At 29.2% G+C, this 18,251-nt stretch overlaps 1 protein-coding gene across 1 annotated transcript; it reads left to right on the top strand.

Moving 5' to 3' along the window:
- The first annotated feature begins 5,082 nt into the window (after positions 1 to 5,082).
- Positions 5,083 to 10,043, top strand: LOC101514257 (purple acid phosphatase 22-like). The gene is made up of 5 exons (XM_004516139.4): positions 5,083 to 5,319; positions 6,194 to 6,485; positions 7,864 to 8,432; positions 8,678 to 8,766; positions 9,521 to 10,043. Exons 1-5 carry the CDS (start codon positions 5,152 to 5,154, stop codon positions 9,735 to 9,737), a joined length of 1,335 nt encoding a protein of 444 aa, XP_004516196.1. The 5' UTR covers positions 5,083 to 5,151; the 3' UTR covers positions 9,738 to 10,043.
- The last annotated feature ends 8,208 nt before the right edge of the window (positions 10,044 to 18,251 follow it).

Raw genomic sequence — 18,251 nt, 5'->3', positions numbered from 1 at the left:
TAATTAATAATAATAATAATAATAAATATTATAATAATTATTTTTAATTTAATTTTAATAATTTTTAATCATAACAAGTTTTAATAATAATAATAATAATAACAATAATAGTAATTAATTATAATAATAATAATAAATATTATAATAATTATTTTTAATTTAATTTTAATAATTTTTAATCATAACAATTTTTAATAATAATAACAATAATAATAATCAATAATAATAATAATTATTAATAATAATAATAATAATAATTAATAATAATAATTATTATTTATATATGTAGTATTATTATTAATTATTAATTTATTATTTAATAGAATTATTTATTAAAACCAAAAACCTTTTAATAAAACCAAAACGATTTAAATTTTTTTTTAAAAACCCCTTTGGGAGGTCGCATCCCCAGCCAGCGACCTCCTACTTGGGAGAAAATTTTGGCCCCTTTAGTGTATCGCTCCCCCAGTGAGAGTTTTCCTTCTTGCCCTAAAAAGTAGGGCATTTTTGTAACAGTTTTAGAAAGTGGGGTATTTTGGTTAAGTTTTTTGAAAACTAGGATATATGGGTAACATATCCCGTTTGTACCCGTATCCTCACAAACTAAAGAAAAAGACATAAATGTCCCATATAAATATAAAAAGTTATAATTTTTTCACTATTTCATTATTTGAGTTTGTCGGTATATAAGTGAGTGACAAAATTTTCATTGTTTTTTGGAATTTTTTTTTCAAGTTTTCCGGTACACAAGTTATGTTCTGGAAAACTTGAAAAAAGTTTTTTAGTACAAAAGACCATTTTCGCAAATCTTATTTGAAGTTTTTAAGAACCACTGAAAAACTTATTTCAACTTTTCCGAAACATAATACCGATTTTTTTTGTTGAGATTTCTGAAAGTTACCGGAAAACTTTAACCCACAGGTTTTCTGGAAGTTATTTTTAATTTTTAATTTTTTTGAAATTTTTATTTCATTACTATTTATTTAATTCAGATTTTTTAACTATTTTTTTTAAGTGGGTGCGGGTGTCAGAGAAAGAGACACCAAAATAGTACGAAGAACACGTGACGTTGAAACTTCATCATCTATAGATGCTCCAAAAAGAATTTGTTCGACAACATCCCGAAGGAGATGACAAATTATAATGAAAGACGATGACTCGGGAAAGCAGGGTCATATATCTATTCTTGAGGCTAATATTGGTATACATGAGGAGGAATATGCTGATATTGGTATACATAATGAGGAGCAGAATGCGGTACATGAGGAGGAGAAGCAGACTGTGGTACATGAGGAGGAGAGACCTTACAACATGAGAGTGAGTTGACACGGTATCTTAGAGGACCATATGATATGTCCGTCCTTACACGATACTGACATCATGTGTCTGGAAAACTGTGATTTGATCAAGTAAGTTAAATTAATTATTATTTATGATACATTAAAAATATTTAAATTAATTATTATTTATAGTGTATTAAAAATATTTAAATTAATTATTATTTATGGTACAATAAAAATAGTTAAATTAATTATTATTTATGGGGCATTAAAAATATTTAAACTAATTATTATTTATGGTGCCTTAAGTATATTTAAATTAATTATTATTTTTGTTATATATTTAATTTTAATGTCATATATTTTATTTGTATGCAAGAGCAACTAATGCTGAAAATTGTTGCTCGTGGAAAGAAATTGCAACAATTTACTCTACAAGTTCTCCTGCAAATTATAGTGACGTGGGTGAATTTGTCTAGATTAGCCCCACTACAACAGCGTAGTCTGAAACTGATTGACAACAATATGATTTCTGCATTTGTGGAAAGATGGTACGTATAGACCTCATAATTTCACATGTCATTTGGTGAAATGACGATTACTTTGGATGATGTTGCCAATCTATTAGACGTTCACAGTATGAGTGAGTTCTGCAGTCCACCCCCTAACCTAGATAGAGTAATGAAATGTAATTTTTCCGTAACTTTATTAGGGGTGCCTCTTGAATAGATATAGGAGAAAAAAAAAACAAGGGTTGCGCACTACATATTAGATTGGTTGAAAGAGGTATTCAAAAGACAGTGTGCAACATAGCGATTTGATTGTGCTACTACGACATATCTGTTGAATCTGATATGGAGTACTATTTTTATGGATAAAAGTTATACGTTAATTGATGCAAAATACCTTCCCTTGTTTAGAAATTTAGAAGGTACAAGTAGATATGTCTGGGGTAGTGTCGCGCTAGTAGTCCTTTATGAAAGGTACAATTAGGTGGATATATGTCGCTGCTGTAAGTATTAAATATTTATGATTATTATTAATTGTTATAATTTTTTATTTTTTTATGTTTATCATTAATTTAATTATTTTTATTTGCAATAGTGTTGGATATACAAATATTTTTCACTTATTTGTAAAAGAGATGACCAGGGTGCTAATGTTGAGTGCATTGCCAGAATGAACATATTGAATTATAAACAAGGCAAACACAAAATTCTTGAGTACAGAAAGATGATTGATGCATTGACACCTGCTAATGTCATTTGGAGACTGTGAGAGAATCATATGGATGCTATTTCCTTTGATGATATAATGTTATACATTGGTCATCTCTGAATATACAACATTGTAGTGACGTATCTCATCCACTTTTAGTGTGACCAAATGGTGTGCCCCAAGTTCTAGATTTTAATATCCCCATCACTATTGAAGATTCTCATGAACATCTACCTATCCTGCAACAGGTGAGTGATCTTATACAACAGGGGTTGGATGCACATAATGCTGATCTAAATGACGACATGTATAGTTACTTTTTTAGAGCTTTATATTTAACACGTCGTAACATTGATTAGTAGTTATTTACTTTTATTTTTTATGAATAGTATTTTTATAATATTGTTATATCATTAACTCTACTCCAACACACATAACATATGAGTCTTTCCTCTTTCTATTCCAACACACATATTTTATATCTTCAATTAACTTGAATAAATGTTGCATCTTTGTCTTATGACCTCTCACGTGCAATCGAATCATACTCCTTTGCTTATATATTTGTGAGATCTGAGTAACATTGTTCTTATATTGGTCTTGCAATGAGAGTAATATGTGTGTCAATACAACATTATATTTTTTTTAAGTCATGAACATATTTTTTTCTTCTTCATCTAAGCGTTTAAAATATGTATGTCCCTCCAAAGTATCAAGATAATTCATGGTTTTGAACTCCACAAATTACTGTAATGGTCCATCTTTTAATGGTTTTGATCTAAGCTTGAAATGACATCAACACACTTGTATTTTTCTCCTTTGTCACAACATAATATTAATTTATTACTCCTCACTCTCTCTCCTGTCACTTTATCTGATCTTATGATGATAATGATTACTTTATTTTTTTATACCGATTTTTCTAGTTCAATTCACAACAATTTTCCTTGTATTAAATATCAAATAAGATATAAAATAAATTATAATAATTAATCACAGTAATATATTTTTACAATATTAATATTAATTATAATTATTCATACCTGATCTGTGTCAAAAATGTTGATAGTATCAACACATATTTTATCAAATAATAGTAGCGGTTTATCCATATTTTTTAAAATTTATTAAAATTAAAAAAACTTAAAAATTTAGTGTGTACTAGAAAACGTCTTAACAAGTTTTCCGGTAAACCCCTACTGTATCGAAAATCTTTTTAAAGTTTTCTAATAGTATACATTTTAATTAATACTTCTGTACCGAAAAACTTTTTTTAAATTTTTCGGTAGTGTACATTTTTAAGCATGTATACCAGAAATTTTTTATAAAGTTTTTCGGTAAAAACTTCTGTACTGAAAAATTTTACAAAAATTTTTTGGTAAACCTTTTTGTAATAGAAATCTTCTAAGTAGGTTTCAGTAACTTTCAAATAATATTTATCTATTAAAAATATTTTTTTTATTTGGTCCGAAAATGTTGAAATGGTAAAAGAGAAAGTTAATTTGAATTAATAAAATAGTAAAAAAAATTAAGAATATATTTAGTATTTTTTAAAATTTATAGGGTATAAGTTAAATCTGGGGTATAAAATAAACATTCGTAAATTTACTTTATTAAAGACCACACATGTTTGTAGAAAGAAAAAAAAAAACAATACATGTTTTCTCAACATTGGCGTTCTAATTTCTTCTATAAGTATATTCTAAAGATATTCTGATATAACGTGCTCACGTTTAAGTGTATACATAGACACTCGGCATAGTACTTTTTTATATATATTCTATTAACTTGGACCAATTTTTTTTGAATGAGTCTCTGTTTACATAACGATTCATAAATATATTACTTTTACATTTGTCATGTGCATATCAGCTAATCAAAACTAAATAAATAGTACTTGAATTTGTTTGCTTTAAAATTAAATTATTTATAATACCTTTGTTTAAAAATAAAAATAAAAATATTACATCGAAAGAGGCGAGAGATGTTTTGAGATTTACAATTTAAAAAAATTCACTTCCAACAAAATTTCATAGTAGAATATAATAGATATTTTTCTTTTAATCAATTTTTTCTATATAATATATCAAATAGATTTTTTCTTAACTTTTTTTTTTTTATGATAAAAGCTTAAGATGAGAGGATTATTATTTGATTTAGAGGAGAAAATATCTTATAATTTACTGAACACTTAAAAATAAATATACATTTGTCTCTTTTTAATGACACTAATAAAAATTGAAAATACAATTTATCAAATCTAATATTTATCCTTTTATTTTTAGATCAAATTATTAGAGTTAAATTAAAAGATTTTAACTAGAATTAAACACTATAAACTATATAATACTATGGTAATAATTAATTGATAAATTAAATAAAATTTGTCCTTGGCATCACAAGCGAGGTGTCCTAGAGAATCGAAAGATGAAACATAGGAGAGTCTTTGCCGTGGAGTCATTTCCGAATCGAAAGATTCCAATGTAGTATGAATTAATTTTAATATTTAAAATTCAAATGCTTTAATATTTTATTTGATAGTCTTTCTGTCAAAATTAAACCCCTTTATATATTAGCAATTAACCATTGAAGCAATCTACAAATTAAAGCAAATTAACCATTAACAAGTCCAACCCAAAACAACAATACAATTATGGTGAAATGCAACATGTCCCTTGTTGTGATTCCTTTTCTTCTTCACATCTTATGGTTCTTGATGTTTCCTCACACCATACAATCACAAGGGAATGCTTTTTCTCGTCAACCTACTAGTCAATTCATCTTCACTCCTCATAGTCTCTCTGATTCTGACCCCGAACAGGTTCATAATTAATTTAAAATATCACTTTGTTATATCACTTTTAAAATATGTCAATAAATGTTTGGTCGAGTAAACAATGGCAACATTTAGCCAAGGTTAAGGGGATGTTTTGTCATGGTTTTAACCGTGGCTAATCATTGACTTTTGGTAGTGAATTTACGTTAAACTCTAGAGATGTACAAAGAAGAGGTTAGACTGGGTTGTGTGTGTATTTGCTTGATCCTAACAATCAATTGAGTCAATTTTCTAGATTCAAATCCGACCCAATTGAAGGGTGAGTCTATGAAAAAATCAATGTAGTGAAACTATTATTCTTTTAGAGAAATAATTGTAAATTTGTGATTGAAATTATAAAATTAATGAGTGAAAAATAACATGTATCAGTTAAAACTTTTGAGATGCGACGAGTAACTTAAGGGTAATTTGATCACTGTTTCAGCTAAGTCTTGTCTTCCATTTATGTCTCTATTTTTTTTAAAGTTAGGGATATAGTCAACTCAAACCTTATAGATCGAGGTAGGATAATGGATCAAATTAGATTTCGTATACCCTTATTAAACTCTCTCTCTATATATATATATATATATATATATATACAGTTGTGCGCGTAGGAAAAATCTACGATAGACAATTTTGATATGTGGTCCACTACATAGACTAGTGCTGACTTGATTAATATCGATTTGACGCATTGATTTTTTAGAAACATATTTATTTTATTTTATTTTTATCCAACTACATCGATAGACGTGTTGTCTTTACCACCATGACCAACCAACGATTGACTTTTAAATTTTAAATAATTTTTAAATAATAATCTACTGTATACCACATAATTGGATTTTAATTCGATTTTACTTTTTTGTGTGAATAGGTGCACATTTCATTGGTAGGTAAAGATCATATGAGAGTGTCATGGATAACGGAAGAAAAAGACACAGAATCAATAGTGGAATATGGAACTAAAGAAGGGGAATATAGCAAAAAATCAATAGGAGATCACACCTCCTACAATTATTTCTTGTACAAATCCGGCAAGATCCATCATGTGGTAATTGGGCCTCTAAATCCAAACACTACGTACTTCTATAGGTGTGGTGGATCGGGTCCTGAATTTTCCCTCAAGACACCCCCATCCAAATTGCCTATTGATTTTGTGGTTGTTGGTAAGTTGTTATTTTAATTTTGCATCACCATTTTCACTTTCATTTCACTTTTGGTGCATACTAGTTTGAGTAGTTTTAATTTTGTCTCCTCTAGTTACCTATATTTTTGGCTAGGTAATAATTATATGTTGTGCTATTTTCTAAACTACAACTTTTTTTTGGTACATATCAATACATGAAGAGGAATTACCCTAAAAGAGCTAAAGATTATTGCCAAACTATTTTAGAAACCCCTTTCTTGATTTTCATTCGTTGTTTTAATTATTATAATCACTAATTCCATATAATTCGTTATAATAGATCTATCTAAATTCTTTTAGAAATTGATGATTCATCATCTAAAATATCTTATGAAACTTTAATCTAATGTTTAACATAATTAAGTCAATATGCGACATACATAGGCCCTAATATCTTACTAATATTTTAGAAACATCTTGTCCACAAGGTAGAAATTAAAGTCAAGCTAAGAATTAGTAGTGCTTAAAGGCCAAAATCAATAACCAAATCTATATAACACTCATCTTTCACATGTTTGATTCTACTCCATTTTTGGCTCATGACATCACCAATTTAATGTACTACCTTTTGATTAGGAATTACAATAACGTTTGTTTTCATAATCTAGAAAAATCCTTTTTAATGTTTTAGTTATGTTTTTGTGTAACATTTTTTTCAAAAATTATTATGTTAAGAAATGATTTTTATGATGAAATGAAATAGCTATTTTTATTATGAGTTAAAGAAAATTATTTTTAAAAGAAATGGAAGAAATACAAAATCTATTTCAAACATTTATTGTTTAAAATATCTTACTCTTGCCCATCACATGTCTCACTTTTATCCTTCTTCCATTTTTATTCATCTTTCCTTAAATCACTTTCATATCTCCATTTTTTGTTATCCAAAGTCACCACACACATAATGAAAATTTTGAATCGATGTACTATTAGTTTTCAGTCAATAATATGCATCGATACATCAATTCTTCTAAGCATGTGATATTGATCAGGTAATGAATATATATATCATAAACTACAAATTAGTTTTTTACATAGGATGATCCCTAAATCATAGTATATATGCACGTGCAGTCAATGTGATCATAGTGTCATTTAAATTTGTCCCCAAGTGTAGCTCAATTGTTGAGTCAAGAGTACTTTGAGAATGAGATCTAAAATTCAAACTATATCTACTAATATAATATACTATCAAATGTTCACTCATAAAATATTGAGACTTTACGGTTTTGTTGAAAATACTTTACGGTATCACATGTTCTACATAGCTTTAAAGTTATTTACACAATTTAGCTAGCAATATATTGTTAATTAGTGTAAAATGTTCTATTGTAAAAATTAATATTAATTACATGTAGGGGACTTGGGACAAACTGAATGGACAAAATCAACTTTAAAACACATTGATAGCAAAGACTACGATGTGTTTTTGTTACCAGGAGATTTATCTTATGCTGATTCTCATCAACCTTTTTGGGATTCATACGGTCGTTTAGTCGAACCGTATGCAAGTCGTCGACCATGGATGGTTACCGAAGGTAACCATGAAATTGAAACTATTCCGATTATCCAACCACATGCTTTCAAATCCTACAATGCACGTTGGATCATGCCCTACAATGAGAGTGGCTCCACCTCAAACCTCTACTACTCATTTGAAGTTGCTAGTTCTCACATCATCATGTTGGGTTCTTATACAGATTTTGATGCACAATCCAAACAATATAAATGGCTTCAATATGACCTTCTTAATATTGATAGGAATATAACACCATGGGTGATTGTCTTGTTGCATGCACCTTGGTATAATACTAATGAGGCACATCAAGGTGAAGGTGAAAGCATGAGACAAGCAATGGAAGAGTTGCTTTATGAGGCTCGTGTTGACATGGTTTTTGCAGGGCATGTACATGCATATGAACGTTTTGTATGTCATATTAATATTCATCACGTTAAATTTTTTTATCGAAAAATGTTGAAATAACGACAAAAATTTAGAGAGGAAAAAAGTTTAAATGAATCTCTAATTCTTTCATAAAATGTTAGAGATGTCAAAAGAAATTGTCTCTAACTTTTTTTCTTTTTCAACATTTCCTTTTTTTATTTCTTCAATAACATGTTTATTTTTTTTATTATTATAATTGTCTAATTGTTAATTTTGATTCCTTGCAGACTCAAATTTATGACAATAAGCATGATTCATGTGGTCCGTTGTACATAACAATTGGTGATGGAGGAAACCGTGAAGGACTTGCATTAAAGTGAGTCACCTAGCTTAAAAAAATTCCCATTACTTTTTTATTTAAAGGAAGAAAAAAAAAAAAAGCAAAATCTTCAATTTAAAACGCATAATACTAGACACAAGTAATGCACCAGCATTGCTAAAGTGCACAAGTGTTTGATAATCATATATCAATCATCATGATTACACAACCCATACAATACAATAAATAACATTAGGAAAATTGTTAATGGTGAAATTTATTTTGTTAACTAATACTACTATGTCTACAAATTATTTTTTCTTGGTTATATATAGATATGATATATTTATTTAGGGTGAGCAAAGTTTAGTTCTGAAATAGAACTGTTTGAAAATTGAACCGAACTGGTTTTCAGTTTAAAAAAATTGAACCGAATCGCTTTTCAATTTAAAAAACTGAACCGAAAACGGTTTTATAAACAAGTGAATCGATTTATTACTTTGAACTGGTTTAACTTAATTTTTTGTTTATATAGGTCAAATTTTACATAATTACCCCTAATTACTTCTAAAAAAATAAACCCGATTCAAGTTTTTTGAAATAAAAACCGATTTGGTTCAGATTTTTTGAACTGAAAACCGGTTCAGTTCGGTTTTTCAAACTAAAAACCGATTCGATTCAGTTCTAGTTTTAAAAAATCAGTTCTCGAACAATCCGGTTCAATTCAATTCTGCAGTTTGATTCAGTTTTTGATTTTTTTGAACACCTCTAATATTTATGCACATCTAAGATTTTTGATTGTTGAGTGTAGATTTAAGCAACCTCAAAGTCCACTCTCAATGTATCGAGAGTCAAGCTTTGGTCACGGAAGGTTGAGAATAGTGAACGAAACGCATGCACATTGGTCATGGCATCGCAACAATGACGCTGATGCATTTGTAGCTGACAATGTATGGATGAATAGTTTAAGCAACTCAAAAGAATGTTGGGAGACCTTAAAGCAACAAGTTTCTCATGGAGAGCTCTAAATGTGTAACTTTTAGCTACATATTAGAAGCCTCATTATTAGTACTGTATTAAATTGTGTCTCTTTTCTCTAGCTACATATAAGCTAGATAACCTTTGTTGATTCTCCCGCACCATTTTTTTCTAATTTATTGTTGTGTATGGGGAAAAGTATTACTATTTCATATTACCATTAGATTAACATAGAAAAAATAAGTTAGTTATTTAGTTAGTTGATTCGTTTTATGTATTCGTAATTGTTATCTGTTTTCTAAAAAGAGGATCAACTCCTATTTTTCTTTTTGTAATTTTATATTTTAATCATTGAACTTTTTTTCTTGTAATTTTACATTTTTATCATTGAATAACGAGGTATATTTAGAATAAATTTCAAGAGTTCTTTTTTTGATATTGTTATATATCTTGTCTTTGGAAATGTTCCAATAACTTGAACAAGAAAAAGATAAAATTATGAAAATTGCACAAAGAATTCTAAAGTGTGTGTTTATATCACACTTAGTTTTAGGTTCTATTTACGTCCACCAATTATCCAAAACTCTTTAACTAGAACATCTAGAGCAGAAAGTTGATCTAGGTTAAAGTATTAAAACCATTCAATACCAACAAAATCTTCAAACCATTTAATAAAACGTTTGAGTTCCTAACACAAACAATAACTACCATGCACACATTAACACACAAGAAACTACATGTGTTAGAAAATCAAAGAACTCCATATCTTAAATAAATTAAATTTTAAACACCTAAAGACAGAGGAAAAATTCATTTCTTTGATAGCATACATATTTAACTAATTAATTTGTTTTACCTAAGGCAGAGGCATACAAGTATTCCAACATTACTTTTTTATAAACTGAATGTTTCAACAACAAAAAAATTAAAATTAAATTTGTCTTTAACAATGGATTTTGTAAAAATATATGTCTACTGATGATCAGTGTCAATAAATTTAATGTCTAAAATATCATTATGGACATAATCTCTTATAAAGTGATGTTTAATCTTTATATGTTTTTTTTTCTTGAATGTAAAATATAATTTTTGGTTAAACGTATAGTCGAAGTATTATCACATAAGATAGGAACGTTACTCTCATTAATTTCGAAGTCTTCTTGTTGATGTCTCATCCACATCAATTGAGTGTTGCAGCTGACTGCTGAAATATATTATGTTCAGCTACAGATAGAGCAATGATTCATTGTCTTTTGTTGGACCAAGAGATCATATTCTCTCAAAGGAATGTGCATTTTCCACTGATGCTTTTTCTTTCTAATTTATCTCAAGTATAGTTAGCATCACATAAACCTATTGATTCATCCTTATCAAGAGAACGTGTGGGATGCATACGTGTAAGCATAGATTTGCACTTTCTAGCTTAAATTTCTTTCGAAGCTCTCTTGTAGATTTAGTCTAATGAACGAATACTCCTACTAAGCTATGATGAATTTGGATTCCAAGAGAAAAAAGTTAGTTCTTCCATTATGGTCATCTCAAATTCATTATGCATTAACTTAGAAAACTCTTGGTAGAGCTTACCATTAGTAGAACAAAATATTATATCATTAACATATACTTGGACAATGAAGAAGTCATTCTTAGATGATTTTCTAAATGAAATCGTGTCAACCTGACCTTTTTCAAAATCATTTTTTAATAGAAAATTTCTTAGTTTGTCATACCAAACTCTTGAAGCGTGTTTCCGACTATAAATATATTTCTTTAGTTTGAAAACATGGTCTAGAAATTGATTGTCCTCAAAGTCATCAGGTTGTTTAACATACACTTCTTCATTTATTCATCCATCTAGGAATGCACTTTTCACGCTCATTTGATATAAAATAAATTTTATTAAAACCTGCGAATGAAAGTAAAATATTGATGCTTCTAACCTTGCCAAAAGGCCAAAGTTTTAGTATAACCACAACCTTCCTTCAAATTGTAGCCTTGAGCTCCAAGTCTTGCTTTATTTATTACCACTTTACCTTTCTCATTTAACTTAATTCAGAAAATCCACTTGGTTCCAATCGGCTTCTTTTCTTTGGGCTTGAGTATAAAATCTCATACATCATTTCTCTTGAATTGATTTAGTTCTTCTTTATTTCCATAATCCATATATCATCTGATGGAGTTTCCTCTATTGTTGTAGGCTCGGTTTCAGAAAAGTCTAAAAATTGATGTTTCTTTAATATCAAACATGGTCTCCATAGAATCACTTAATTGTCTGACATGATTTTTAATTGAAGACAACATCATAACCACTATCACTTAATTGACTTATGCTCAGTAGTTTATGCATTTGTCCTTTTACAAACAGACCATTTTTAATATAAGGAAGATAACCATTAATTATTGTGCCACACCTTATGATCTTACCCTTCTAATTTACTTCAAATCCTTCTTCCTTGAGGATTAGATTTTGGAACATAGACTTTTCTCCCATCATGTGTTGTGTGCATCCATTATCCAAGTATCATGACTAGGGTTTCAACTTTGTTGTTAAGAATGTCTGCAAGTAATAACTCTTCATCATATGCATATTTTTCACAATTTTTAGTTTTAATTGATATATCTTATTGATTCTAGTTATTTGAGTTAATAAAATATTTATATTCTTATTTCCTTGATTAGGGATATATTTTTCTTAGTTTTGTGTTGTTTCTTTGTTTTAGTGCAGTGCTGAATTTTGACGAGATATCAACATGATCTATGTGAAGTATTTCAGACATATTTGGAGTTTTGGATGTCCAATTGGAGTCAAACCAAGTGCAAATGAACTCTAATATCCATACCTACAACTTTCATGAAGGCATCAAAACTAAATTAGGACTCAAAAGAGGAGAAAAATGCACTAAAGGATAGATAGAAGATATTGTGCGCTTGAAGCGTGAAACCTGTGTCTAGGGCGAATTTGTGCACCACTAGATCTGCCAGATTGCTCTTAAAGATCGTCTGCATCGCGTGACGCGTATCAGAATACATTAAAATACATTTTTATCACTTTGGAAGGGATATTTTGACTATTGTGAAATTTGAAGACTTGTGCCTTAGTAAAGAAACTCAGAGATGACTATTTCTAACACCATTGGAGGAGTTTTATCAAGAATGATTTATGAAAATTTCTTGTAATTCTTCTTTAATCTCTATATTTTGTATCTCTTTCATGATTAACTAATCCTTATTTGTTAGGGATGAGTAAAACAAGATGAAACCCTTATTTTTCTGATTTGATTTCTAGTCATATTCATGAGTTTATTGAATTATTTTTCTCATCTATGTGCTTAATGATTTTTATTGCTTGATCAACTTTAAAGTGCCCTACGATTCGTATTTTGAAACGAAAATCGACTTTACGAAAATACTTGAGATGATAAATTCATGATAGTCTAGGGATAGATATATGTTATGAAACCAATTAAATTAGTTGCAAATGCAGTAATTTAATAAGAGAAATCATGTATTGTAAGGCTTAATTTTAATCCTAAATTCACTAACGAATTAGGGGTTACGTTGGAATTAAAGGTTTTTCAAAAAGACATTAGAGCAAGAATAATAAAGAGAATTCGATAATAATTCACTAAAAGAATTTAGTAACTAGATCAAATTAGAAACCAAGGTTGGACTCGAAATGAAACTCTTCCTTGACATTTTTCTTATCATTAAAGTTCAATTCTATTACTCTTGTTAATTTTAAATATTATTTTAATCAATTCGTAGACTTTTTGTTCAATTTTAGTAATTCAACATAATTCGATAGTAAAATGCAATCCTTGATTTCGAAACTAAATACTATCATTTTAATTATTACTTGCAACAATTCAGTACACTTGGTAAAACACTATCAAGTTTTTGGCGTTGTTTCCAGGAATTGCCATATCACTATTGAGCAATAATTTATTTACTTAATTGAAAATTTTTGCTCTGCCATAAAGTTTTTGTTTTTCTTTTATTTTCTATTTTTATTTGTTGAGTTTGCTAATGTCGTGTGCTAGTGGTTTGTCTCTTCTTTGTTTAAGATAACTATTCGTTGTAAAGCATGGAAGATTGTAATGATGATATTCTACTACAATTAATGAAAGAGTGGGATACTTGTCTTATATTTGTTGAATTACGTATAATTGATGGAAATCTTGAGAGATACACTTTTAAAAGATCACCCTAAGATGTAGCCTCTTAGGTGTGACTTTTACGGAGAAGCGTATATGAATGAAACTTTTTTTGATTACTATGTCCCACCATTAGAATATGAAGATTTATTGGTTTAAAGAGTGTGATACTTGTCTTATATTTGTTGAATTATTTATAATTGATGGAAATCTTGAGAGATACACTTTTAAAAGATCACCCTAAGATGTAGCCTCTTAGGTGTGACTTTTACGGAGAAGCGTATATGAATGAAACTTTTTTTGATTACTATGTCCCACCATTAGAATATGAAGATTTATTGGTTTTAGAAACAGAAGACGGCGAGTGTTACATGAAAAATATAAATTTGGAACAAATTCTACATCCTAAAATTATATCCAAAGAATCAGGTGACAAGGGCTTTCACATCAAGGATGTTTTGGTTGAATTTATGAAGAATAACATGGTTTCAATTAAAAAATTTGAAAGTCAATGTGAGAGGTTATTTAAACAAGTGGTTGAGTTTGAGAAGATTGAGGAGAAGTTGAAGATTTAAGATGACCTCATTGTTGTGGTAGAAGAAGATAAGGAGTAGGAAAACACAAACAAGGAAAAGAAAAAAGAAGAAATTGATGAAGTTCGAGATTCAGTCTATGTCTTGTTGATCAATGTCCAATTGAAAAGGACATGGAAGCAACATCATTTATTTATCAAGTTCTTAGAATTTCTACCAAACAAAAAGAAGAAAAATGATGATGTGTTCTTTCTGTCATATATGCCACCTTGACAATGGTTGAGGTGTCAAACTAATGACCATAAAGAAGCGTTTCGTGGGAGGCAACCCATAGGTAGATGTAACTTTTATTTTTGCAATTTTATTTTTATTTATTTATTTGATTTTGTGTATTTTTAATTCTATGTAAATGTGCAGTATGATTAATAATTTTTAACAACTTGAAGCTAGTCTTAAGCTATTTGTTTGAGATTTTGAAATCGAAATTATATTTATTTGCTCATATCATTGCTCAATTCGACGAGTTTCACTAATGCCTGCATTGTTGGTTACTCTTTGGTTGTGGAAGTCTCACTTTCCATTTTTAAAAATAAATAAATCTTGTTGTGATATGTTTGACATAATTTGGATAGTTCATACTCTCTCTTATTATTCTAGTTGTGAGCTATACACTTTAATTCTTAGTTGTGTGATTATTCAAACATGTGTTATCTCTTCAGAACTTGCACTAATTCTGACTTGCATTAATTATGTATACATTGAGGCAATTTTGTTTGGTCGTTTGAGCCTTTCTAACTACCCTGAGCAAATTTTATCATTTGGTAGCCCCTTTGAGCCTTGCATTTTTCTTTCGGTTACTAGCCACATTACAAGCAAATACTTGACTTTAATTCAATCACCTTACTTGGAGTTAGGTTAAAAAACTTTTGTCTCGTCTTGATAAAGTTCTAAGTTTGGAGTTGCTCATGGGATAACAACTTTTTAACTCTCGGGTGGTGGTTCTAAAAAATTAAATTAAAAAAATTAAAATTAAAAAAATCAATAGAAATAAAAAAATTTCAATTTGTGTAATTTGATAAATAACATGTTCTTAGTTCTTTTGTCAATAATTAAGAATAATAAAACCTAACTGCAAGTAAAATAATTTGAAAAAGAGGTAGAATAATTTGAAAATGTGTACCTAACTACAAGTAATAAAACCTTCTACCCGAAAATGTCATAGCTTTACCTAATCCCCATTACAACCTGAATGTCCTCCAAAAGTATGTGCGTTTGTTGCATTGTGAGTGCTAACTAGAGTTTTTCAAGCATATGGTAGCGTGATGCATGTTCTATAATTTGAGTGGTAAATTCATAACCCGGGCTAAACACTTGTCAGAAATTTTAGTGAGATTGTGTGAATAGAGAGTTGAACTTGAGGAATGAATGTTAACCGTAAAAATAGTGTTGTTTTTAATTTTATTCTTTGGTGCCCACATTTGATTGGGTCATGGTTTGTTAGTTCTGAAAGATGTCTTGGTTTTCCACGTTTTCAACATTGGACAAGTTCACTTATCATGATTTTTATTTTAGCAATATAAGCAAGTAGTTTCAGGTAAGTTGAACACTGGAGTTTTCTCCCCAAAACAAAAACCTTTTCTGCTATTTTTGCTGACACCATAAATCATAGAAGCTTGTTGCTTTTGTCTATGCCTATTGTAAGAAATCTTGAAAAGCTTTTTCATACCTAACAAAATTACAAACATTTACTTCTAAGGTTTTTATAACATTATCCTTTAGAGTTAGATTTTCTCTTTTTATGTATTCAAAATATTTTTCAAGGGGATATACTTATCTATTAAGATGAAATGAGTTTTTCTGATGTTTTTTAGTGTTGAGGAGAAATTGTGATTCTTGGTCAGAAAATCATTTAACATTATTATAAGTTCATTGAGAGATAGATTAGATAGTATCTCAATTTCCTCATCAACATATTAATTATAAGAATTAGAGTCAGCATGTACCATAAGAGTCATGTTTGCATGTTCTTCATCTTCATCAGAGGATTCATCAGAATCACTCCAGGTAGTCATTAGACTTTTCTTCTTTACATTGAAGTATTTTCTTTGAGAGTTAACCTTCTCAAGCTTAGGACACTATGATTTGAAATTTTCTAGTTATTTGCATTCATAGCAGAAGATTTTCTTGTTTTTTTCTTCTTTATTTCTTTGCTATTTGTGGATCGTCTTGAAATTTTTTTTGGGAAATGGTTTCTTCCTGTTTTTTCACATGTGCTGGATTTATTTGAATAATTGAAAGATCTTTGATCATTTGAGTCTTCACACTGATTTTTTATATTCACTTTCCTCTAAGTCCTCTTTAGCTTATAGAGCCTTTGAATTTGCTTTGTTTCCTTTAGATTTGATATCAAAGGCCTCGACTTCCTTTTTGGTTTATCTTCAACTTGTTCGATCTCATGGGATCTGACTCATCACCTCTTCCACATACAATTTGTTAAGGTCTGTAGCCTATTGAATTGTTTTTACTTTTGGTTTTCCCTTGTAAGTTAAACTCAATTTGTTAAGTTCATTGAGAGATAGATTAGATAGTATCTCAATTTCCTCATCAACATATTCATTACAAGAATTAGAGCGAGCATGTACCATAAGAGTCATGTTTGCATGTTCTTCATCTTCATCAGATGATTCATCAGAGTCACTCCAGGTAGCCATTAGACTTTTATTCTTTACATTGAAGTATTTTCTTTGAGAGTTAACCTTCTCAAGCTTAGGACACTATGATTTGAAATTTTCTAGTTATTTGCATTCATAGCATAGTTATTTGCATTCATAGCAGAAGATTTTTTTTCTTCTTTATTTCTTTGCTATTTGTGGATCGTCTTGAAATCTTTTTTGGGAAATGATTTCTTCCTGTGTTTTCACATGTGCTGGATTTATTTAAAATAATTGAATGATCTTTGATCATTTGAGTCTTCACATTGATTTTTATATTCACTTTCCACTAAGTCCTCTTTAGCTTATAGAGCCTTTGAATTTGCTTTGTTTCCTTTAGATTTGATATCAAAGGCCCGACTTCAATTTTGGTTCATCTTCAACTTGTTCGATCTCATGGGATCTGACTCATCACCTCTTCCACATAAAATTTGTTAAGGTCTTTAGCCTATTGAATTGTTTTTACTTTTGGTCTTCACTTGTAAGGTAAACTTCAGAGGATCTTCTTGACATGATCAATTGTAGTGTAACTATTTTGGAGAACCTTTAATTCATAATTTAGAGCTTGGAATCTATAGAAGATTTTGTCAATATCTCCATCCTCCTCCACCTGGAAAAGTTCGTACTTCTTGAAAAGTAAATTTGTCTTAGCTTCTCGCACTTGTTTATTTCCTTTATAGTTGAGGACCAGAGCGTCGAAGATGTTCCTTTTGTTGTTTCTTTGTTGCTACATTTTTTGAATTATTTGAGTGTAATACCATTCATCATAAAGGTTATGGCTTTATGATGCATCTTGTATTGTTTCCTTTGATCATCATTGAGATTCGTTCTGAATATTTCAACATCAGCAACATTTTTGTGAGCTTCATAGCCATCTTCGACTATGGCCCAAAGTTCAAGATCGTGTGAGATGTAGAAAATTCTCTTCTGGTCCTTCCAGAATTCAAATCTCTTTCCATCAAACAAAGGATATATGTTAACATTTTCACTTGTACCTTCATCACAAGAGTTAGTCATAATAAAAAATAAGATCTTTACTCAAACACAATTAAGTAAACTCATATAAGTTTACGATTCGATTTTACGAGTCGAGTTTACATAGGAAAAACAAAATTTATTTAAACTTTCGAGTTTGATAACCTTGTTATCAGCAGAGTGAAAACGCTCTT

The sequence above is a fragment of the Cicer arietinum genome, chromosome 4 (genome assembly GCF_000331145.2).
Source record: "Cicer arietinum cultivar CDC Frontier isolate Library 1 chromosome 4, Cicar.CDCFrontier_v2.0, whole genome shotgun sequence".
NCBI lineage: Eukaryota > Viridiplantae > Streptophyta > Magnoliopsida > Fabales > Fabaceae > Cicer > Cicer arietinum.
Note: the sequence above shows the minus strand (reverse complement) of the source record. Positions and strands in the feature narration are given on the sequence as shown.

Excerpts from the sequence above, each read along its gene's own strand:
- LOC101514257 (XM_004516139.4), top strand. The coding sequence starts at position 5,152 with ATGGTGAAATGCAACATGTCCCTTGTTGTGATTCCTTTTCTTCTTCAC. Across the intron at positions 5,320-6,193 it reads CTGATTCTGACCCCGAACAG|GTGCACATTTCATTGGTAGG; the intron begins GTTCATAATTAA and ends TTGTGTGAATAG. Across the intron at positions 8,433-8,677 it reads TACATGCATATGAACGTTTT|ACTCAAATTTATGACAATAA; the intron begins GTATGTCATATT and ends GATTCCTTGCAG.